The following is a 23,209-nucleotide window of genomic DNA, read 5'->3' as shown; positions in this document are numbered from 1 at the left end:
ATGCCATTTAAACTGCCCAGAGTCACAATGTCAGAGGGAGATCTGGGATTGGATCCCAAGTTTATACATAGAGGGCTCTTATAGGTGTGAGCTAGTTCTTAGGAGCCTGTGACCTGGGGAAATTGGAGGTGAACACCTTATTTTTGCCCAAAGATGCAGTTATTACATATCCCATTCCCTATTAGGAGCTGGCTTTTTGCTTTTCCCCCACTCTACTCTGGAAGTCCTCAGTGGCTTTGTGCTAAGAAATCAGGTCTTTTAGGTACTCATTTCTTCTGCACATCACCCCAACCGGAAACTCTACTTTGTGCTTTCTTGATACCTGGGTCCATTTGGTTTCTTAAGGTTTTTGCCTACCCTGTCTGTGACTCACCAAAACTCCCACATTTTAGTCCTGCCTATGCCACTTCCTAATTAGGGCCCTTGCTCTGGAGCCTTTCCTCAATGTGTAAGAAACTTGGGTTGGTAAGTCTAAGTAGAGGAGGAAGGGGATGGATATGCAGGTACAATAGGATAGGTCAAGATAGGGCTTTCCTAATAAGAGCTACAGAAATGCTACTTTGACAGTATCTTGGCGTACGACTCTCAGAAGAGAATCAGTGTAGCATACGTGGGTTATGTTGATACACTGGGCCAGGTCGCCATCTGCTGTAGCTGGTGTCTCAGGTTTTCTCTTCTTGGTAGGACTGGTGAACCTTGTAAAAGTTCTGCCACCCTCATGAACTTGACCAAATCCCAAGTACCTTATTTTAATGGCAGTGGATCTGTTTGTTGTTTTATAAATATTTATTTTGGCTGCTCCAGGTCTTAGTTGCGGCACGTGGGATCTATTAGTTGCGGCATGCGGGATCTTAGTTGCGGCATGCGGGATCTTTAGTTGCGGCATGTATGCGGGATCTAGTTCCCCAACCAGGGATCGAACGCGGGCCGCCCTGCATTGGGAGCTCGGAGTCTTACCCACTGGACCACCAGGGAAGTCCCAGATCTGTTTTCTTTTAAACTAGAAACTAATTACCTGGATTCCTTTTTTCCTGTCTTCCCACCTCCAGCTTACCTCATATATTTGCACCTTTTCAGCGAGCAGGTTTGTATTTCTCTGCCTTGCCTGCTCATCTCCTCCCCTAAGAATCTATATTAGTTTTCCAGACTTTACCACTCCATTCTCAAGAATTGGAAAGCAAGGAGTATCAGACCCACAAAAAGAGTAAGTACCTTGGAGTATATGAAGCTGCTCATTCTTTATTTGGAAATGGAAGCAAAGCTCTGAAAAGTCAGGTCACAATCATGGTGATCAGCGGCAGGACTGCCCACAATGTAAGGAAGTTTGGGGGCTGTGCCCTAGGTTTTCCCAGAGATGCCTCAGGCGATGCCATCAAGAACATTTAGAACTTGCTTGTTCAAGTCTGGGGCTTATAACTTCCCAGGCATGACCTCTGCAGTTGATGGGTTCTCTTGACCAGACATTCTAGTGTCCATGACAACAAGGACCTACAGCTTGTGACAAGTGGGAATTTCCAGCTCACTGGCAACTTCCTGGAGGCAGCAATATCTTTGGCAGGAAGCCATCTCTTCTGTTACCTTGGCCATGAGGGCCTACTCCAGGCCTTGAATTGATAATCCAGAGGAATGGACCCTTCCCCTGTAGTCATTCCCTCCTAGAGAGGCAAGGGAAGAAGAGGGCATCTCTTAGGACCCATTGGCACCCCAGTGGAGGTGCCAGCTCTGTCCTCTGGTGCTTTGGTGGTGGGCCTTAGGTCTGGATGCCTACACGACAGCCTGGGCACTGGAAGTCGGCCTCCCTGGCAGCCTGGATGCTGCAGCCAACACAGGCCACGTGGAACCAGGTGTCACAACCATCACACTGAACCCAGGCTACTGTCTCTTCTTGGGGTAGGCAGCAACAAGGGGCTGCACAGTGCTCCCCGCCCCCAACTGCAGGGGGAGCCCTGGGGTTGCTCACTGGGTGTTTCCGAGGACGCCCACGTCGATTTCTGAAGAAAGTGATACAAAAACCAGGGTCACTGGAAACCTGCAGAAGCCTAGAACTTTCCCCTGGATAACTGCAGAGTGAACCTATATAGATTCACTAGACTAAAGGTGCATCTGGTTAGAAGAACTAAGCCAGGTCTTGTCATTCCAACCTCTTCCATCTCCCATCTCCCATCCCCCAAGCAGAGAGCTACCTCCCAGCCTAGGGCTCTAAAAGAATCAAAAGACAGTGAAATAACGAGACAAAGTTCTCTCCACTTACCCACTGGGTGTCAGTGGGGTTTTCTCTACACGGAGTTTCTTCCTGGGCTCCATAAGGACTGGTGGGGGGCTCTTGGGAGCCTCTCTCTCATCATCCAGTTCTGCCAACACGCGGTGAGCTGATTTCCTCCGGTTTCTTGGGGGTGGGACAGAAGGGGTTGTCCCCACTTCCCCAGCTGGAGTGGGAACAGGCAGGCTCTGTGGCCTACCCCCACTCCGTGAGAAGGTGAGGGGCTGGGAGTGGAGCTTGCTGAGGCTGCCAATGGAGTTGAGGATCAGCGTGGCTTTGGGGGCAGGGGAGAGGGTGCTGAGGGGGCGCTGTGGAGCCCCCTGGGAGGGCAGCATGGGCTGGAAACCAACCCCGGTTCCCTCTTCTCCCCTAGACCGTGGGGTAGTAATGGCAGCAAAATCTTGAGGTTTGACTCGGACTTGCTGAAACAAGTAGAACTCTGAGGGGCTGGTTTCTGGGGGCCCTTCAGGGCCAAAGGTCAGAAGGTCACCATCACTCAACTCCAGCCTGTGACCCTTGGGGAGTCGGACATTATTGACCAAAGTCCCTGTTGATTGTGGGGCACCAGACAAATACAGAGAACGACAAAAACAAATGACAGGTCAGAAGTGGAGAAATCTGGTCCTGTCTGGTTTTCTGGGGAACATGAGGAAGAACACGACACCTGTCATCAAATTCTCACATTCTAAATCTCAGCAGGTGACATCGGATATGAAACTCCTTGTGAGTTGGGAATGAGTTTATTCTTCTTGTGCCCTCCCCCAGGGCACATGGAGGGAATGAACTCCTTCCCTCAATTCACTGAGGCCCAATTCTCAGAGATGCCCACTTTCACTCAGTTCCAACTCAGTACTAATCAGCATAGCTCAGATTGTCTGGGTTCAAATCCAAGCTCCACCACTTACCAGCCATGTGACCCTGGACAAGTTAGCTTCTTTATGCCTCATTTTCCTTGTCTGTAAAATGGGGTATTTGTGCTCACCTACATTTAATGCCCTTAAAATGTTCTTGTCTCATAATAGTAAGCACTAAATGAATGTTGGCCACTATATCCAATCCCCACAGCACTCCCCAAAAACAGACCTTACAAAGATTTACATTCTACCTAAGAGGAAACTAAGATCTAAAAAGGTGAAGTGACAGGCCTGAGTGATACTGCCAGGTCCCAGTAGCAGAACTGAGATGGAAACCCAGGCCTTCTGAGGCTGACTTAACTGCCTCCAAGACACATGTCCAGATCATTAAGACGTAATTCAACATATAATTGCCCTAAGCCAAGGACAAGGTGCCTAAACAAATCTGGAAACTTAGTCAAGTCTGAGCTTGTCCCCCAGTGGCCCAGAACAACCCCACTGTGATACTGCAGGCCCTGGATCTACCTCCCAGCCCCTCTAAGAGCTAAACAGGGTCAGCCCCACAAAGATCTGACACTGCACATTTCTGGTGGGAAGACAGGTCTGGATGACAACCATCCATCCAACCTGATGGGGAGTTTGGGAGGCAGGCAGAGTCCCTGTGGAGACTCTTGGTCATTCCAGCCCAGAACTGCAACTGCCCAGGCATAAGGCTGCTCTGCTCACTCCTCACCTTGGCTGCTATGGTTCTCCAGGCTGACCCTCCAGTCGTCACCCCGGCGTTCAGCGTGCAGCTCCGCATGGACTCCAGAGATGAAGCCGGGCTCCTGCTGGGGCCGCAGGGCCACATCACAGAGGTCGGCCCTGCAGCCCAAGCGGTAGGTGCAGCCAGCCCCACTTGGGGGGTGGAAGGTGTAGAGATCGCCACCCTTGCCGCCCCCTATGCGCAGCAGCTGGAAGCAAGGCAGCATGGGCGGTGCCCCCTCCACACCACCTCTTCCACTTTAGGAATCCATCACCTTTCCCACTCCCTGGGCCATGCGCATCTGGCCTAAGTTCACTTTCCGTCCGATGCAAACTTCAGCTGTCCTTTGTGCAATTTCAACTTGGAGCACACTCCCTGAGTAGGGCAAATTCAGAGCGCAAGGAGCCTAGGACGCGATGCAAAATTGGCTGTCAACAGCTTTGCAACTGAAAAATTGGGTGAAGGTCCCAGTGTAGTGCAAAAATGAAGGTGTCTTGTGGCACGAAGCTGAATCGAATCCTCAGGCTGCTAAGTATTCCAGGAGCCTTCAATCTGTGCAAGGCAACAATACATTAGGCAGCTTCTAGGGAAATTCGAACTGTAGGTGTGGGGGTGAGGGTAGGGGCTGCTTCTGTGTGATATTAACTTGTCACCTCAGTGTAATTTGGAGAAGAGAAGCTTCTTCCTGTAAAACCTGCTGATCCAAATAGAGTAACCCTCCTGCTAGCCCACGCCTCACTCTTCTGGCCAATCCCTCACTCATAACTAGTTGGCTTGAACCCCAGTGGGAAGTGTATCCACTGTCACCCCTCAAAAGGCAGTGCAAACGGGTCTCTAACGTTCTCCAGCAAAGTGGATCTAAACCCTTGCTTACCGACTTCTCCGGGTGGGATAAAAACAGAAGAAAGGGCTCCCGGGATGATGCAAGGCAAACCCAGCCTTTTCCCTTCCCGCCCCAGCCCAGGTTCGTATCTACCGCGCGGTGCAGTCTCGGAATGGTCCCCTCTCCAGGCAGTGCCAGCTCGGCCAGGGTTGGTGCTCCTGCGGCTGTTTGACAGCGAGGAAACCCGGGCCAGGAGGGGCGCGGCCTCCGCGCGCGGGCAGCGCCGACCCCGCCTTCGGAATTCCCGGGTCCGAACCTCCCGCCGAGCGAGCCCGCCCCCCGTGCCGTTTCTGATTGGCCATTTCGTTTGCCCTCCTCCTTTCCATTGGGCGACGAGCTGGGAGGGTCCCCGATCTCCCGCCTTCCGCTTTTTCTGATTAGTTCACGAGTTTTCCCGGGTTCCCGGAGTTGGGCGGAGCTGCCAGGGCGCGGAGGTGCCCCCAACGCCTTAATTGGGCCAGGCTTTAGACACTACTGCGCCTGCGTGCACCTCTTCTCCTCCTTCCGGGGTGGTAGCCTTGTAGGCTTTAGAGCGTCCCGCCAACCTGCCCGCTTTGCGCAGGCGCTGTCAGGGGCCGAGGCCGCGCCCGGGAGCTAGGTGTAGGGGGTGTGGCCAAAGGGCTGAGGGGTTCTCTCGCGCCGGGTAAGGGGCATTCGGGAAGAGTCGGTTGGGCGGGAAGGGGCTGAGACGGGGTACGGGGGTGGGTTCAGGGATCCATAGGGTGGAGGGGTGCAAGGGCAGGGTAAAGGAACAAATGAGGTGGTCCGAACAGCCTTAGAGCTCAGCGTCCAGCAGGGCGAAGACTCATATCTGGGGGAGAGGAGGGAGGGAGAGCAGGCTATTGGGAGATGAGAGAGTGAGGGGCCAGAATAATTTCTTCATGATAAAAGCAAATTAGGATGTAGGGAGGGATAGGAATCCCAGATTGGGGGAAAAATAGATGAATTCGGGTGGCAGGGTGGGGAGATCTTAAAGACCCCTCTCTCTGCTCTAGGACCCTGGAGAGGTGCGTGGGCGACAGGGATGGAAGCTGAGGAGGCAATAGAGAGAAACTGAGAGGAAGATTGCTGGAAGGGTTTGGATGTGACGTCAGGAAGCTGGCTTTTCTGCCAAGGGGTCTAGGCTGCGTGGATTCCCCGGGGGTCCTGGGTAGGCGTCCTGCCCTACATGTGGCCACATTCATCGGGGGCCAGGCATTGGGCCAGCGCTTTGATAGGGAAGGACCCAGGAGTCATGGCTTGGTGGTGTCTGGATGGGCTTCCCCAAGGCCTTGGTGAGCCATGGAGAGAACTCTGGAGATTGGGCTCACAGCCTCTGACCTGCATACCTCCTTTCTCACCTCCATCCAGGAAAGGCAGAGACTGTAGAAACTTAAGGAGGAGGGTTAAGGCACTGCCCAGAATTCTAAAAGTATGAGTAAAACCAGAGCCTCTCTCAGCCTGTCTCAGTAAATTCTCTCCATCTCATGGCTGTTGCCACAGTTCTATCAGGAACCAGATTGAGACAAGCAAGTGATCTTCGGGTATTTCCTACTTCTTTTGGGAAGTAGGATAAGAGGAGCTAAGAGTCAGATGGACCTGGCTGTTATTTAAGGATTATGACTTTGTTATTGTAGGGACTCTCTCTTTGGAAGGTGGCCTGAAAATTGAATTGGAGTGTCCTTGTTTCTCCTATTGTCCAGGGGAGCATAGATGGCTGGACACAGACTCTAGAGACTTCAAATAATGTGGAAATGTTTCGACCATCAGGTCAGTGGGACCTGGCAAGGGGGCTGGTGATTATGTCTCCCTGGGAAACTGACCATCTTTGTCCTTATGATTCTTCAGGTTCCACTGGGCTGATTCCCCCATCCCACTTCCAAGTTCGGCCCCTTCCAACTCTGCCAAGAATGGCTCCCACGTGGGTCTCAGATATTCCCCTGGTTCAGCCCCCAGCCCATCAAGATGTCTTAGAGAGGCGGCCAGATAACCAGAGACCTCAAGTGACCATGTGGGAACAGGAAGTTTCTGGCAAAGGGCAGGAGCCAGGGTGGAGAGGCAGGTACAGATCTAATGTTGCTGTTTGCTTGGGCTTGCTTGCCAGTGGCCCTTCTTCCCTGAAATAGATTCCTTACCCTATTTCAGCCCTTAGTTCCATGATTTATTCATTTTTATATAAGCAGTTGTTGCTTACAATGCATAAATAATAGCAGTGTGCTAGATGCTAGGGACAAGGATAACAATGAATAAGGGAGATCCTGATATCAAGGAATTTTATTTTATTTTTGATATATTTTTTTAATGAATTTATCTGTTTATTTTATTTTTGGCTGCGTTGGCCTTTGTTGCTGCGCACAGGCTTTCTCCAGTTGCAGTGAGCGGGGGCTACTCTTCGTTGCAGTGTGTGGGCTTCTCATTGCAGTGGCTTCTCTTGTTGCGGAGCACGGGCTGTAGGTGCGCGGGCTCAGTAGTTGTGGCTCGTGGGCTCTAGAACACAGGCTCAGTAGCTGTGGCACACGGGCTTAGTTGCTCTGCGGCATGTGGGACCTTCCTGGAGCAGGGCTCGAACCCGTGTCCCCTGCCTTAGCAGGCGGATTCTTAACCACTGCGCCACTAGGGAAGCCCCTATCAAAGAATTTTAAATCCTAAAGGAAGAGATAGGTTGACCCACAGCTGATAGTATTAAGCGTAGTATAAGGCTGAAGAAGTATGGGCTGGGAGTACAGACCGTGTGCTGTGGTAGTATAGGTTCATTCTGACGGAGCTGACCATGCCATCTGTCAATTTGTTGTCTGTGAAAATTCTTATTCTTGTTTCATGTGTGTCTTTTCCCAAATGTACTGGAACATCATCCTGCCATTTTGTTCTTGAGTGGATTGCAGGTGAGTCTACCTTGGACCTCATCAAAGGGAAAGGAGCATAATGATGAAAGCGGAGCATTGGAGTGAGTGTCAGGAGACAGAGACTCTTTGTGACTAATTTGGCTACCAGCTAGGGGTCCTTCGGCCAGTCACCTCATTTCTCTAGGCTACAGATCTCTGCCACTTAAAAAAGGTGCTGGGGAATTCCCTGGCGATCCAGTGGTTAGGACTCTGCTTTCACTGCCAAGGGCACAGGTTCAGTCCCTGGTCAGGGCGCCAAGATCCTGCAAGCTGCATGGTGTGGCCAAAAAAAAAAGTGCTGTGGTTCTGGGCCTCAGTGAGGGAGCTGTGTCAAGAGCCATGTTATAAGCTGGTTTCAACTTTATGTGACGCCAGTAGACTGTGCTCTGCAGCGGTTGGGACTATGTAATTCATTGAGGTACTGCACTCTCAGACTTCTCATGTGGTGTACCTGACCCTCAATAAATGATTTTAACTAGTGCCTGGCCTCACCATATTGATACTCGTTGCCATGACCTCTCTTTCCACCTCCATCAAACTTTTCCTTGCCCTTAAATCAGAATTCAGAAATCTCTGAGTGTCCTTCCAGCTTCTCCAGTTTAGAACGTGTGGCCTAATGATGTGCACATCTGATGTTTAACACATCCGCCTGTATATTGTCCTCGAGAGAGGTCATGTTCCATGAACTCAGCGAGCCTTTAGGTCCTGTGGGCCCAGATATGCTTAGTAGGGCTGTTGTCAATGATGATGGTGATGGAAATGCAGAGATCCCCATGGCCCAGCTTCATCCCCTGCCATCTCCCCCTATGGGAGCAGAGGGATCCTCTCCTCCTTCTCCTGTCTCCATTTATGCCTTGGCCACCCTCCCAGCACCAGAGACAGGTCTCACCTGTGCTAACCTGTCTTTGAAGGTCCGTGGAGCTGGCAGGGTCGCAGGCCCTGAGCCAGCAGGCTGAGCTGATCTCTCGGCAGCTGCGAGAGCTGCGGCGGCTCGAGGAGGAGGTCCGGGTGCTGCGGGAGACCTCGCTGCAGCAGAAGATGAGGCTGGAGGCCCAGGCCGTGGAGCTGGAGGCACTGGCACGGGCAGAGAAGGCTGGCCGCGCTGAGGCCGAGGGCCTGCGTGCTGCCCTGGCTGGGGCCGAGGTTGTCCGGAAGAACCTGGAAGAAGGGAGCCAGCGGGAGCTGGAGGACATTCAGAGGCTGCACCAAGAGCAGGTGAATGTGGGCCTGGTAAGGGTTCAGCTGCACAGTGGTGAGCTGGGCAGGAGCTCCCCAGCAAGGAGCAGGCATTGCAGAAAAGGGTGATGAGATGTTTGCTGAAGGTGAAAGAAACAGGCGACCTGGAAAGAGGGAGAACTTGGATGTGTTGGTCTTATTCAGATTGCCCTTTTCCGCCAGCACTCAGGAGACTTCCCACCACTTGAAGCCCTTCTTCCTCTTCCAGTAGGAAGTAGTTTGTCTTTCTGCTTTACTCCAGGTACCCAGTTCATCTGGGAACACTGGGAGGGAGAGTGAGGAAGGTGGGAGTGGGGTCCTAAGATGGACTGGGAAGGGGCGATTATGCAGTCAGCAAGCATTTATCTGTGCTTACTCTTTGCCATCCCTGAGACAAGAGCCGGGATACTGGGGTGAGCAGATCAGCCAACTCTCTGCCTTTGTGGGTGGAGCTGACAGCCTAGTGGGGGATGCACACATTCAATGCTTAATTTAATTCTAATTAATTAAATGCAATTGGGAAAAGAGCCATGAAGGAGAAGGACAAAGGAGCCCTGACTGGTCTGGGGGTTTGGGAAGGCCACCCTAACCAGTCGATGTGTTAGGAAATGAAACCATAAAGATATCGGAAGAAAATATGGGTGAATTCCTTTATAACCTGGGAATGGGGAAACCTTTCTACCTGTGAATCAACATCCAGAGCCATTAAAGAAAAGATTGATATATTGACTTTATAATACCAAACTTAGGAATGACAAAATAAAAGTAAAATTAAAGGGTAAGTGATAAACTATAGAAGAATATTTCCAGGTCATATCACAAGAAAAAGCTAATATCCCTACTATATAACGTGTGCCTAGAAATCAAGAAGAGAAAGACAGCAGTCTAGGCAGAAAATGGACAGAGGAGATTGCTCAAAGAAAAATATAAAGAGCCTTTAGATTCATGAGAGATGCTTAATGATAAGAAGTTGACATTTGTGTTAAATAGGAGTTGGCGGTGCCGCAGTGGTTGGGAGTCCATCTGCCAGTGCAGGGGACATGGGTTCGAACCCTGGTCTGGGAGGATCCCACACGCCGCGGAGCAGCTGGGCCCGTGCGCCACAGCTACTGAGCCTGCGCTCTGGAGCCTGCGAGCTCCAACTGCTGAGGCCCATGTGCCTGGAGCCCATGCTCTGCAGTGGGAGGGGCCACCACAATGAGAGACCCGTGTGCGGTGGCGAGGAGTGGCCCCCGCTGGCCGCAGCTGGAGGGGGCCTGTGCATGGCAACGAAGACCCAATGCAGCTATAAATAAATAAATAAACAAACTAATTAATTAAAATAAAAAAATAGGAGTTAGCTGGTGGGCAGGCATGTGGGGAGGTGATGGGGGCTGGTGTGACACTTGGCTGCATGTAGATGTGACCGGGAGGAGGCCAGGGGGCCTGAGTGCAGGCGACGAGAGGGGCTCTGGGTGTTGGGGTGGAGTGTGAGGCCTTGGGCCTGTTCAACTTCATACTTTACCTTAAGAGCAATGGGTAACCGCTGAAAGGTTTTAACAAGGAAATTACATGATCAGATTTCTATTTTATGTGTAAAAGGACGAGTTTTGTGATTCGTGTCCAAAAAGCTCACAGTGACTATGGTATAGAGATAAGGCTAGAGGCGGGCAGACCGGAAGTGAGGGCAGCCACTTCCCCTCCTTCACCGGCCGAACCATGACTCCTTCAGCGTATCTGACACCCTTAACTACTGTTGGTGGTGCTGCGAGAAAAGGACAAGCTCCCTGCCTTCCTAGGGCTTCCTTCTGGATGGGGGGAAGCAGACAGTAAGCACGTGCAGAAGCAGGATCATTTCTTAATGATAAGAAGTGCAGGAAGGGCACGAACAGGTGATAGGACAGCGCAGGTGCTGGGTAGGGAGTGGCGGTCCGGGGAGGCCTTCCCCACGAGGCGGCATCACTGAGGTCTGAGGAGCTGGGGGAAGCCAAGCCTCCAGGTAGACTCTGAGGTGGGAAAGAGCAGACCTGTTGGGGGGACAGTGGGAGAGCACTGTGGCTGGGGCAGAGCGGGCAGTGGGAGAAACAGGACAGAGGACAGAGCTCAGAGAAGCGGGCAGAGGCCAGGGCACGACAGGTTTCACAGGCCCAGGGAAGAAGCTGCTCTGAACGCTGTGGTAAGCCATTGGAGGCTTCTAAGAGCGGTCAGGAGATGGTTGCCATTGTCCAGGCCAGAGATGAGGGTGGGTTACCTCAGGTTGGTGGCACTGGATATGGAGGGAAGTAACAATGTTTCGGCAGGAGACCTGACAGGAACTGCTGGTGGATTGGAGGGTGATGGGGAGTGAAGCACCAAGGATGGTCTCCGTTCTGCTGTGCACAGTTGGGTGATTTCTTGGGTGCTTGTCCAGCGGATTTGGAAAGCCCAGGTGTGGGCGAGCTGGCCCCTGCTGAGCCCTCCCTTCTCTCCACAGCTCTCCTCCCTGACACAGGCTCACCAGGAGGCTCTTTCCAGTTTGACTAGCAAAGCTGGGGGCCTGGAGAAGTCTCTGAGTAGTCTGGAAACCAGGAGGTCAGGAGAAGCCGAAGAGCTGGCTGCGGCCCAGAGGGAGGCCGAGCTGCTGCGGAAGCAGCTGAGGTGAGTGGGCGGGTGGGCGACTGAAGGGCAGGTGGTCTGGCATTCGGTGGGTTGGTGGGTGGGCTGGGTCTCCAGGGTGCCTCCCGATGGCTACCCTGCTCCCACCCCAACCCTAGGAAGACCCAAGAGGATTTGGAGGCTCAGGTGACCTTGGTTGAGAACCTAAGGAGGTACGTGGGGGAGCAGGTCCCTCCCGAGGTCCACAGTCAGATGTGGGAATCAGAGCGACAGGAGCTTCTAGAAACCGTGCAGGTGAGAGAGTGCTGGGCACGGGGTGGGACATGAGGGCTCAGGTCCTGGGCGAGGGGGCCCTGGAGAAGAGCACAGTCCCTGGGAGAGAAGGCAGTGCTGTCAAGGGGCACACAGACTGGCCGCCGCCCGAGGGCCACTGGGAGACCCTGCAAGAGGTAGCTGTCCTCTCTCTCTCTCCCCCGACCCCGCCCGAAGCACCTGCAGGAGGACCGGGCCGGCCTGCACACCACCGCGGAGCTGCTGCAGGTGCGCGTGCAGAGCCTCACGCACATCCTCTGCATGCAGGAGGAGGAGCTGGCCCGGAGGGTAGGCCCCTGGCCCAGGCCCCTCACCCCCGGGTGCCCCCTGTGCGTGGGAGGCGTTGATGTGCCGCTCCTAGAACCTGCCCGTGTCTTTCTTCCCCTGAACACCTCTTCTTGCTCTGGCTCCTGATGCCTGGGCAGGACAGAAGAAATAAAACCCACCTCCTTCCTCTGCTGCCCCAGGAGCCCACACTCTCCCCACTTCCTCCACCCTCAGGTTCAGCCTTCAGACTGCCTGGAGCCCGAGTTCACCAAGAAGTGCCAGTCCCTACTGAAGCGCTGGCGGGAGAAGGTGTTTGCCCTTATGGTGCAGCTGAAGGCCCAGGAGCTGGAGCACAGAGAAAGCGTGGAGCAGCTGAAGGGACAGGTCGCCTGGCTCTCCCCCAGCTCCCTGCTCCTTACAGGAGGGGTGGCATTTATTCACCACATACTTGGGTGGTTCCCACATGCTGGCAGCACAGCCCTGAGCAAAGGCTGACAAGGACCTGCTCTCATGAGCCTTACGTTCTGTGAGGTGGGCCGGCCTCCCCCAGAAGGTGACAGTGTCCAAGGATGGGTGGGTGGCATGGGCAGAGGCTGGCCACGGGTCCTGGTGGGTCGGTCACAGGGTAGTTCCTTAAGGGTGTGGGCATGGGGAACATGCCTCTGGAAGGAAACCTGGACCCAGACTCCATTCTTAGGAACCCGGGCTTACTGTCTCCATGTGTGGCCTTCTTTCAGAGACCCCTGCACCTGCCCTTTCCTTCCCAGCGCCTCCCCTACAGCTTTGGCTCTCGACCGGCCTCCTCTCCTCCCCCAGGTGGCAGAGCTCCAGGAAGGAGTCAAAACCCAGTGCCAGGAGCAGGCCATCCTGCAGCGCTCCCTGCAGGACAAAGCTGCAGAGGTGGAGGTAGAGCGGATGGGTGCCAAGGTCAGTGTCTGAGACGGGCAGAGGCTGAGGGAGGGCAGGGAAACCCCAGGGAGGGGGACACTTTTGGTTTGTATTGGCTGTACCACGTGGCATGCGGGATCTTAGTTCCCCGAACCAGGGATCAGACCCGTGCCCCCTGCAGTGGAAGCGAGCAGTCTTAACCACTGGACTGCCAGGGAAGTCCTGAGGGGAACATTTTCTTTACCGTATCCTTCCTAGGCCCTGCAGACGGAGCTGAGCCGCATTCAAGAGGCCCGGCGCCGGGAGCAGCAGCAGACAGCCACAGCGGAAGAGCAGCTGAAGCTTGTGGCCGATGCTGTCAGCAGGTATCTGGGATGCAGCGTGGGTGGAGTAGCATTTCTGCTTCGACAGCTTCCTGGGCATCTTGGAGTTTAAGAGCCTCAGGCAAGAGGGGCTAGAAAGCTGGCCGTGTGGAAGGATGCAGGGCTGGAGGTATGTAGCCCTGTAAAATCTTTGTGTTTGTTTTTTCCTGGGGCAACCCCCCTCCACCTTCACAGCAGGGTCACTTGTTATGACTCCCACCCACTGCATGTTTGGCTGGAGATGAGGTATTACTAACTTCCTCTTGCAGTAACTAACGGCTTGAGCTAAATAGAGCACCTAGGAGGGTCTCCACCTTCAGAACTGTTCGAGGATGGGGAATGTGGACACTTGATCTTTCTTCCTTCCCTCCTTTCTCTCTTTCTCTCTTTCTCTCTCTCTCTCTCTCTCTCTCCCTCTCTCCCTCCCTCTCTCTCTCTCTTTCTTTCAAATTTTGCATGCATGCCCTGTTGAGTTGAAAAAAATTTAATCTATTTTTTTTAAAGCTGAACACCCACAGGTATACCTCTTTGCTTTATTAACTTCACAAATCGGAGGTTTGTGGCAACTCTGTGTCGATCAAGTCTACTGGTGCCATTTTTTTTCCAACAGCATTGTTTTAACATTAATGCTATTTTTAAATGTTTAGTTGTTTTTTCAGATGTAATGCTATTGTACACTTAATGGACTACAGTATAGCATAAACATAACTTTTATATGCACTGGGAACCCAGAAAGTTCGTGTGACTCGCTTTACTGCAGTTCCCCCGCCCTTATTTATTTATTTATTTGTTTTTTTTTTTAACATCTTTATTGGAGTATAATTGCTTTACAATGGTGTGTTAGTTTCTGCTATATAACACAGTGAATCAGCTGTACATATACATATATCCCCATATCTCTTCCCTCTTGCGTCTCCCTCCTACCCTCCCTATCCCACCCCTCTAGGTGGTCACAAAGCACCGAGCTGATCTCCCTGTGCTATGCAGCTGCTTCCCACTAGCTGTCTATTTTACGTTTGTTAGTATATGTAAGTCCATGCCACTCTCTCACTTCGTCCCAGCTTACCCATTCCCCTCCCTGCCAATTTCCTTTTTAATCAATTGCAAGCCTGTCTCTCATACCAACTTCCTAGGTGTTTCCTTCACAGCTATTGTTAGATAACCTTTAGAAAGACCTCTAAGGAGAAGCACAGGTTTCTTTGCACAGGTAACAACCCCTCCTCGGCTTTGGACATGGGGACACGGAGGCGGTCTGAGGAGAGCTCAGCACAGTGCCTGGCTTATTGTCTGCATTCTGTAAATGTTCACTTTTCCCATGAGGCTCTTCTAGATGGATCACATAACAGTTTCGGCTTAGAAAAATTGTGATGCAGGGTGGGTCCTTGCCTACCATCCCTTTCTGTTGGATTTTTACCTTGAGGACTAATTTAACCAAAAAAAATTTTTTTGAGAAAAATTTCAAGCGTGCTTGGCATTAGAGAGACTAGTTATGATGAACTACTGCCCAGATTCAATCCATTGCATGTACCTCCTACCTCCAGGAAGACAGAAAGATACACTGTGGACAGGGTTTTACTTTGATACCAGGACATTACTGAAATGGTCCTTGCTAATGATTTATTGCCAAAAAGTCCACGTGGCCTAAAACAACCCAAGCTCGGATTGTTGCCAGGTTTGTTAGTCTCTTGGTGGCTTGGAGATCCTGTCAGGAAAAGGCTTTCATAAGAGCCACAGTAGGTGTTGGAAACACCCGCTCAAACAATTTTCAGTTAAAAGTGATCTCTGCTGTACTGCTAGGGATACAGCCTTCAGCCTTTGTCGTGCGCTTATTTTCTCCCTGGGTGCTGCATAGCCCCTCCTCCCAGGGGACCCGTTTAGACTTCTCAACTTCCATGAGCCACGTTGATCCTGCTTTGGGCACAGCCAGCTGATAAAGCATGTGGACCCGGCCTTTGTTGGTATCAGGGACTTGTTAGAGAGGATAACTTTGATCTCTGATACATAATAGTGATCAAAAAGCAGATCGTGAGAAATAAGCTTAGCACATTGCCTGAAAAGATGTACAATCATTTAATGCCTTCTTGGGCAAACTGATGGAAGCTATGGGCTTTGTTCCATAGAAGAATGCACATAAGTTCATACACCCGAAAAGTGGCATATGGCGACAGGAGACTCCCCAAACCTGGAGACGCACCTGGAGGCCTGAGATGCAAAAGTCTAAATCAAATCAGCTAGAGATAAGCCTGCTTTAGGGCACTTGTTTTAGCCCCTCCATAGAATCAATGTTACTGAACCCTTTACTTTGTGATGGCATCTGAGTCCAGATAAGGTGCGACCCCATGAACCTGATTATTGTTTTTACTGTAGGATTGTTTTGAAAGACACTGATTGCAAGGACGCAAATGAGAAGCTTATGTAGATTTTGGGACCAGGAATAGTTGCGCCTTTTTTTTTTTTTTTTGGTCTGGACCGCACAGCATGTGGGATCTTAGTTCCCTGACCAGGGATCAAACCCACACCCCCTGCAGTGGAAGTATGGAGACTTAACCACGGGACCTCCAGGGAAGTCCCTAGCTGTGCTTTTCTTATGAGCAACTGCATCATTTTTATTTGACAATCACTAAGGGGCTTAAGCTCTCAGTTTTCTTTCACGACTGGCAGAGCACAGCGTTGGGGCCCCTACTCTTGGCTTCAGCTTCTCTTGCCCTTGCTCTGATTTCCCCTTCCCTGCTTTCCCCCACGTACATAGCAATACAGGATAGAGGGGATCAAGTCCTTTTGGAAATAAGATGGGGTTGAAGGGTCATGACTTTGTGTCTTCTCCAGCTTTCAGACCTGGCTCCAGAGTGCCGTGGCGGAGGTGAAGCAGGCCGCAGCCCGGCTGCCTGGCCTCAGCAGCCGAGTCAGCTATGCCGTCCGCAAGGTCCACACCATTCAGGGTGGGTAGGGCAACTGCCAGATGCGTCCTGCCCCTCCCGTTGCCCTACCAGCTCCCTCATCCTACACCCACCCTCCTGCCTCCTCCTTACCAGTCCCGGCATCTCCCGTTTTCCCTCTTCTCCTCCACAAGCTCACCTCTCTGTTGCTCTCTGCCTTTTCTTCCCCAGGCCTGATGGCTCGAAAACTGGCCCTTGCTCAGCTGCGCCAGGAGAGGTGAAGTTGGGGCCACTTTGAGGTGGATCAGGGGCAGGAGTGGGGCTTTAAGATGTGGGTTGCTGGGACCCAAAAAAGCGAAGATGGAGGAAGGATGGGGGCTTAGGGGTCAGGCAGCTGGGTGATTCCCCCCATCTCTGTTTCCCTTCCCTGTCTCAGCTGCCCCCGACCCCCACCGGCCACGGATATGAGCCTGGAGTTGGAGCAGCTGCGGGAGGAACGGAACCGTCTGGACGCAGAACTGCAGCTGAGCGCCCACATCATCCAGCAGGAGGTGGGCCGGGCCCGGGAGCAAGGTACGCCTGGTCCTCAAGTCCCCGAGCTTGAGCCGGGGCCAGAGTCTGAGTCTGGGGGATGAGGAGGAAGAGGGAAGAGCTGGGGTCTAGGGTATGGAGAAGCCTGAGTGGGCACCACATCTTCCCAGGGGAGGCGGAGCGGCAGAAGCTGAGCGAAGTGGCCCAGCAGCTGGAACAGGAGCTGCAGTGCAGCCAGGAGTCCCTGGCCAGTTTGGGGCTGCAGCTGGAGGCGGCTCGCCAGGGCCAGCAGGAGAGCACGGCGGAGGCTGCCAGTCTCCGGCAGGAGCTGACCCAGCAGCAGGAGGTCTACGGGCAAGGTGTGCAGGAGGGGACGCGGGCAGACCCATGGTGGGGGCGGGGGTGGGAACCATGAACCGAGGCTCCCCTGACACCCCACGTGCACCTCCACCCCAGCGCTGCAGGAGAAGGTGGCCGAAGTGGAGACTCGACTGCGGGAGCAGCTCTCAGAATCAGAAAGGAGACTGAACGAGGCTCGCAGGGAACACACCAAGGCCGGTGAGATTGGCTGGGGTGGACGTGGGTTTTCAGGAAGAAGAAAGTGTTGAGGCATGAGGTTGTTTTTAAAACTTTATTTTTAAAGCTTTTTTGAAGTGTGCGAGTCATGAAGTTATCAAGGAAGATGAGTTCTCAGGTGGTAAACACCCCTATGTAGCCAGCACCCAGATCAAGCAACAGCACTTGACCAGCCCTGGATCCCCTGCAGCCCCTCCCAGTCACCCCCCTCCGCAAAGGCAGTCCGACATCTCATACCAATGATTACCCCCAACTTTTTATCGGGAAAAATTTCAAATACCTAGCCAAGTTACAAGAATCCTGTAATGGACGCTCATATACCTTCTCTGGTTAGAGGCGGCAGTTAATAACCTTTGGTCACATTTCCTGTCTGTCTGTATATATACACATAGTGATATATAAACATTTTGGGGGGAATTATTGAAAGTAGGTTGCACGCATCCTGACTGTTCAGCTGCATCTCCCACAAATAGGATATTTTCCTCTGTAACCTCAATACCATTGTCACACTTTAAGAAAATGAACATGAATTGCACAAAATCTGATATCCAGTCCCTCTTCAGATTTCCCCTGCAGGACTCTGGGAAGCTTCAGTGATGGGGGAGGTACTTTGGGTTCGCAGATTCATGGGATCCTAGAGCGTCAGACTCCCCTCTGTACGGAAGACTGAAAGCCCCAACGTGTCAGTGGTTCACCTGAGTCACAGAGCTGGGGACCCGGTGTTCCTGCCCATCCTTCCAGGCTTGTTTTCACGGTGCCTCATGGCCTCTAGGCTGCCCAACATCCGTCCCCTCTGTGGCCTGGCTTTCCCGTAGTGGTCTCCCTGCGCCAGATCCAGCGCAAAGCCACCCGGGAAAAGGAGCGGAACCAGGAGCTGCGGCGCCTGCAGGATGAGGCCCGAAAGGAGGAGGGACAGCGGCTGACCCAGCGCCTGAAGGAGCTGGAGAGAGACAAGAACCTCATGCTGGTAGGAGGCAGAGATGGGGCTCTTCGCAGGGAGCAGGGCTGTGGAAAGGGGAGGGGACTCTGCCCGGGCTTGGTGGCATTTAACCCTCTCCTTCCCAGGCCACCTTGCAGCAAGAGGGTCTCCTCTCCCGTTACAAGCAGCAGCGACTGTTGGCAGTTCTTCCTTCCCCATCGGATAAGGGGTTACCTGTGGAGTCCAGCCCCAGGCCCTCAGAGTCTTCAGCGCCTGCACCTCCGGCAGCGGCCCTATGCACCAAGGAGTCCATCAAAGGTAAGGGACAGATGGCGGGGGACTTCAGGCATCTCTCCTCCAGGCACTCTGCAATGCATGAGCCTTGTTCTCTGTGACCCCTGGAGGCCCACAGCCTCTCTTATTCACGCCCGCCTTGGACCAGGAGCCTTCTCCCTTGTAACCCTCACATCCTGGGGCGTGACTGTGACAGCCTTCTCTTGTCCACCTCCTGTCCCTTGGGGTCTTCTTTCCCAGGATCCCTTTCTGTCCTGCTCGATGACTTGCAGGGCCTGAGTGAGGCCATTTCCAAAGAGGAAGCTATTTGTGAAGGAGACAGCCAGACCTCTTCTTCTGTCTGCCTCTGAGCAGCTGCGAGGACCGGAGGGGTGAGGATGGAGGGAGGAGTGGGTTGGGGAGGGCGCCCAGCCCAGCTCCCTTCCCGTCCAGCTGCTCTCGGGGACAGCCACCAAGATGTTGTGAATTCTCCCATAGCTCAATAAAGATGACTACAGTAGGAGCCGCTGTTTGGACAGTTCTCTCTGGGAATAAAAGGAAATTTTCTCCCTGCAGCCTCTCTTGTCCAGGAAATGTGAGAAGTGGTCCCCCACACAGCTCTTTCTCTAGATGATTCCTTTTTCGAAACCCCTTTCCTAGGCTGCCCAGGAAGTTTTTGGAGAAGCTCCAGGTTTCTTTTTATTCTCAACTTTTGTTTTAAAACTACCTCTGGAAGGTGATCAGTGCCAGGAATGAAGCAGATAAAATATTCACATGTTGGACAGGAATCGCAGATCCAGGCAGCATCCTGCCCCGGGGCCCCCTGTGGTGGGCTTGACGGGTGGGTCCCTGCTCCCGTGGCACTCACAGTCCAGTGGGAGAGACAGACGATGGGCAAGGACTTACATGAACAAATGAGCGTTTCAAACAATAATAAGTGCTATGAATATGGAGAGAAAAAAGAAATGACAGTGATGTGGTAGAAACTGGCTATGTGGGGAGGGGCGGCATTAGATGGGGGGACAGGCAAGGCCTCTCTCAGGAGGGATGTGGTGCTGAGGCCGGAGCGAGGTGAGGCGCAGGCTGCGCAGCCCCCTGGGAGGAGCATGAGGGTGGGCACAGGCTGGGCAGGCGCAGAGGCTGGAGGGAGCCCGAGGGAGGAGGATGCAGGGAGAGGCCAGGCCTGGTGGAGCTTGGAGTTTACTCTAAATCAGTAGAAAGTCCTTAGAGTACTTTTAAAACTGGGGACAGCCACACGATTTGACTTACATTTTAAAGAGATCTGTTGGCTGGCTGTGGAGGATGGGTTTGGGGTGTGGCAGCGGGATGAGGAGAGAGAGGAATGAAGTCCTCGAAAGTGAGCCACGAGGGACAGTGGTGTCCCTTACTGCGGGGGAGCAGACCCGGTGGGGGACAACCCGGGGAGGAAGTGAGTTCTGTTTTGGACACGTTACTTCTGAGATGCTCATGAGATGTCCAGGCAGAGGAGTCCTTGCTAAGGAAAAGTTCTAGGGGGATCTCTGAACGACTCAGACCAGACAGACTGACAACTGAAGGAGGAGGGGAGAGAAGGGGTGGGCACAGAGTTCACACCAGGGACACAGAGAGGGGCTCAAGGGGCAGCGAGGAGGATTCCAGAGGGAGGAGAAAGGCTGAGAGGCCAGTGGGAGCTGAGGCAACTTCTTCCCGAGCCTCTGGGTGTGACTGATGGAACCAGCCCTGGGGTGGGGAGAAGGAATCAGGATGTCCTTGTACTTTCTCCTTCACCTGCAGTCACCCCAGGTGGCTCCTGGATGAAATTCTCAGATGTCACTGCGTGGGAGGCCCCCTTCACGCCTGGAGAAGGCATATGCTGGGAAGTGGAAGTTCCAGGAAGGGCTGAGCCCCAAGGAGAGGGTTCACACTGGGATGGGTGGGGGAGGCTCGGCGTACTAGCTGAGACCGTTATAGCTGTGTCCCAGCTGTTCAAGGGAGCACTCCCTGTCCTCCCCACCAATTGCCCACCCCCTGTCCGGCATCCTGCCTCCCAGCCCCTGTAATTACACTGCTTCCCCACGCGTGGTTTGCTCCCATTCCTTGGCTTCCAATGACCTTGAGGGATTAGAGGTAGAAGTCCCTGTTATTAGGGGTTGCTGCAGGGTGTGTATGAAGGAGGACATGAAAACAATGGTGGGGAGACCAAGGTCTGGGTCATCGATAAAGCCTGGGTGGCTGGGTCCTGAGCTGGGGGTCTAAAATGAGGGACACCACCATCAGAGGTTACACATTAGCCATGGCCTTCCAAATGGGTTTGACCAGTTAGGTTCGGGTGTGATTCCTTGTGTGACTGGGCTGGTCCCTCCCCAGTGATTGGCCTCCTCTTCCCCCTCCTCCCCTATAAAGTCTCTTGGGGTTCCCAAGCACCCAGACTCAGCCGACCCCTGACTTTGGGGGCCAGGAGACAGGCAAGATGCTCAACTGGAAGCTGCTGGGGATCCTGGTCCTTTGCCTGTTTTGCTGGAGGTGAGCTGGGAATAGAGGCCCGGAGTGTGATTTGGGGTGATGGGGGACGGTAAAGATGAGGCAAGGGTGAGATGGAGGCATAGGGATAGGGAGATCCTGGGAATTCACATAAGGGGGAGAGTTAAGGGGATGGAGGTGATGCGGGAAGGTGCATTTTAGCGCAGAATAAATGTTTTGCTGGTTTGGGTGTAGCTCCATGTGGCCATTTAGATCAGCATTCAGGTGTGGGGCGAGTATTCCTCAGAGCTGAGGTCCGTGTTAAGGGGGTGGAGGTCATCGTAGAGATGGGGTCTGGGTGCCACGGGGGGCCAGGGTGTAGACAGCTTTTGGACTGCAGACACATATAGCGGCCCTACCAGTGTGATGTCCCAGCCACGGTTGGATGGAGCTTATGTGGGTGGAGCAGGGGATCCTGTCAGTTTAAAGTTGGTCCAGTCAATAGTTCAGGACAGCGTTGCATGTCATTTTAAGATCACTTTAGTATTTTGTGAATGTGTGAGAGTTGCTTTTGAGTTTTGTTTGTGGGATCAGCTCAGGCTGTGGTCCATCGCAGAGAGGTGATGCTCCCTGGGTCCGTAGCTACGGGGAGAGGGGGGATCCTCACAACCTCTTATCTTTCTCCTTCCTCCTCTACAGGCATCTCAGGCAGGGGAGACCATCCATCTCCCTCATCCACAGAGCCCTCAGAGGAGGAGGGTCCCCTGACATTGCCTCAGGGCCCCCCGATCCCTGGTGACCCCTGGCCATGGGTACCCCCTCTCTTTGAGGACCTTCCACCTCCAGGCCCCAGTCGTCCCTGGAGAGACCTGCCTGAATCTGGAGTCTGGCCTCCTGTACCCACTAGAACTGATCCCCCTCAACCTCCCCGGCCTGATGACCCCTGGCCAGCCGGACCCCAGCCTCCAGAAAACCCCTGGCCACCTGCTTCTAAGGTGGGCCACGGATCTCAGAAGGAGCCAGATCTTGACCCACCCCAGGAGGAGTACAGATCCCCCAGAGGTATCCTGGGCCTCTGCCCTCAAGCCCATCTCTACCCTTCTGATTTCCCTTGAATTCTCCCCAATTTAGCCTAACTCCTTAATTCCTTTCCTCATTCCTTCAGTTTTATTCTGAACCCGGAAGGTGTTGTTCTCAATATTTTCTGTCCCCTCTTGAGATCAGTATTTAGCCCCCGCCTCCCCCTTCTTTTTCCTCTGACAGCCAAAGTGAACACCCCTACCTCACCTCCAGTCCTCTCCCCTCCCACCGCCTCTTCCCCACCCCTGGGACTCTCCGGCAGGGCTGGCAGCACTGTGTTCTCTGCTGCCACCTGGTGGCCACCAGCTGGGAACTACAAGGAGACCATGGTGCTTCCATGAAATGGAAAAAAAAAACATGTTTTCTAATTTTGACTCCAGGCTGCGTCTTTGCCAATGAGCAGGACTTAGAACATTCAGATGCCCTCATAACAGCCATGGACCTACAGAGATCTGGAAGTCATCTGAGTTCCTATCTTGCCCATATGCATAGGGATGTGGAACTCAGCCAGTGGAGGGTTGGAAATGCAACTATCAGAGTTACAAGGACATTCAGACCCACATTTCTCCCATTCTGGGATCCCTATTTTGGAGAATGAGAAACCAAGTTAAGTCTCTCTTTAATAGCTTATGGTTTGCATACCTCTGGCTGAACATGAAAACTCTCCCAGGGGGATGTGGGCAGGACTAAGTTTTAAGGGGATCAATTTCCAGAAGCATATGTGTCCCTTCCTAAAATGAATCTGCCTGAAAACTGTGTTCTCCTTTTCCACATGCCTCCATTAACAAGTGACCCTTCTCTCACTAGACAGAGGAAGGCCGAGCTCTCTCGCCCACCCTGAACTGAACCTGGGTGCTCTTCCTGGAGCTACCAAATGAAGTCAATGGAAAATAAAAATCAGCCCTTTCCATCTCATGAAGAGATGAATTTTTAGTAGAAGTTTACTTTTCTGTTTAATCATTGTCAATATTTGTAGTTTTGATCAATTGCATCTTTTAATAATTGTAATTATAAACCCAGGGCAGAATAATGGTTTTTAATATAGTCTTATGGTCACAGGGAAATAAATTCCAATTTATTGATATGTACATATTTTTGTTATAGAGATATACAATAAAAGACTTTCCAAAAAGACACTAAAATACAAAAAAGGTGATACAATGAAAACAATATTTCATTAGGACCAAACTCTATAGGGAAAATGAAATGGAAAAAGGAACTAAAAAGAAAAATAAATGAGGTAAATTTGCTGACTGGCTAGTGGACTTGTTCACTTATTAAAAGGGTGTTAATG

At 52.6% G+C, this 23,209-nt stretch overlaps 3 protein-coding genes across 10 annotated transcripts; 2 read left to right on the top strand and 1 right to left on the bottom strand.

Moving 5' to 3' along the window:
* Positions 1 to 1,221: 1,221 nt before the first annotated feature.
* Positions 1,222 to 4,966, bottom strand: TCF19 (transcription factor 19). Of its 3 annotated transcripts, XM_060109727.1 has the most exons (5): positions 4,836 to 4,966; positions 3,848 to 4,411; positions 2,252 to 2,807; positions 1,961 to 1,991; positions 1,222 to 1,655 (listed from the first exon to the last, which is right to left on the bottom strand). In XM_060109727.1, the coding sequence occupies exons 2-5, from the start codon at positions 4,083 to 4,085 to the stop codon at positions 1,575 to 1,577; spliced, it is 906 nt and encodes a 301-aa protein (XP_059965710.1). In that variant the 5' UTR covers positions 4,086 to 4,411; positions 4,836 to 4,966; the 3' UTR covers positions 1,222 to 1,574. The 3 variants fall into 3 exon arrangements, with proteins under 3 accessions (XP_059965710.1, XP_059965708.1, XP_059965709.1); XM_060109725.1 differs by having other exon boundaries at positions 1,222 to 1,991; XM_060109726.1 differs by lacking the exon at positions 4,836 to 4,966 and adding an exon at positions 4,734 to 4,818 and having other exon boundaries at positions 1,222 to 1,991.
* Positions 4,967 to 5,259: 293 nt separating this feature from the next.
* Positions 5,260 to 18,919, top strand: CCHCR1 (coiled-coil alpha-helical rod protein 1). 6 transcript variants are annotated; one of them, XM_060109483.1, is made up of 20 exons: positions 5,260 to 5,385; positions 5,738 to 5,892; positions 6,425 to 6,491; positions 6,570 to 6,783; positions 7,594 to 7,665; positions 8,515 to 8,818; positions 11,271 to 11,434; positions 11,551 to 11,686; positions 11,882 to 11,992; positions 12,206 to 12,355; positions 12,788 to 12,898; positions 13,118 to 13,224; positions 16,048 to 16,160; positions 16,329 to 16,374; positions 16,534 to 16,670; positions 16,799 to 16,987; positions 17,085 to 17,186; positions 18,020 to 18,171; positions 18,270 to 18,441; positions 18,658 to 18,919. In XM_060109483.1, exons 3-20 carry the CDS (start codon positions 6,476 to 6,478, stop codon positions 18,765 to 18,767), a joined length of 2,406 nt encoding a protein of 801 aa, XP_059965466.1. In that variant the 5' UTR covers positions 5,260 to 5,385; positions 5,738 to 5,892; positions 6,425 to 6,475; the 3' UTR covers positions 18,768 to 18,919. The 6 variants fall into 6 exon arrangements, with proteins under 6 accessions (XP_059965466.1, XP_059965464.1, XP_059965465.1 ...); XM_060109481.1 differs by having other exon boundaries at positions 6,359 to 6,491; XM_060109482.1 differs by lacking the exon at positions 5,738 to 5,892.
* Positions 18,920 to 19,722: 803 nt separating this feature from the next.
* On the top strand, positions 19,723 to 22,882 carry PSORS1C2 (psoriasis susceptibility 1 candidate 2). Its single transcript, XM_060111402.1, has 4 exons — positions 19,723 to 19,753; positions 20,797 to 20,898; positions 21,535 to 21,897; positions 22,296 to 22,882. The coding sequence occupies exons 1-4, from the start codon at positions 19,723 to 19,725 to the stop codon at positions 22,511 to 22,513; spliced, it is 714 nt and encodes a 237-aa protein (XP_059967385.1). The 3' UTR covers positions 22,514 to 22,882.
* The last annotated feature ends 327 nt before the right edge of the window (positions 22,883 to 23,209 follow it).

This window comes from Mesoplodon densirostris, chromosome 10 (assembly GCF_025265405.1).
Source record: "Mesoplodon densirostris isolate mMesDen1 chromosome 10, mMesDen1 primary haplotype, whole genome shotgun sequence".
Lineage (NCBI taxonomy): Eukaryota > Metazoa > Chordata > Mammalia > Artiodactyla > Ziphiidae > Mesoplodon > Mesoplodon densirostris.
Note: the sequence above shows the minus strand (reverse complement) of the source record. Positions and strands in the feature narration are given on the sequence as shown.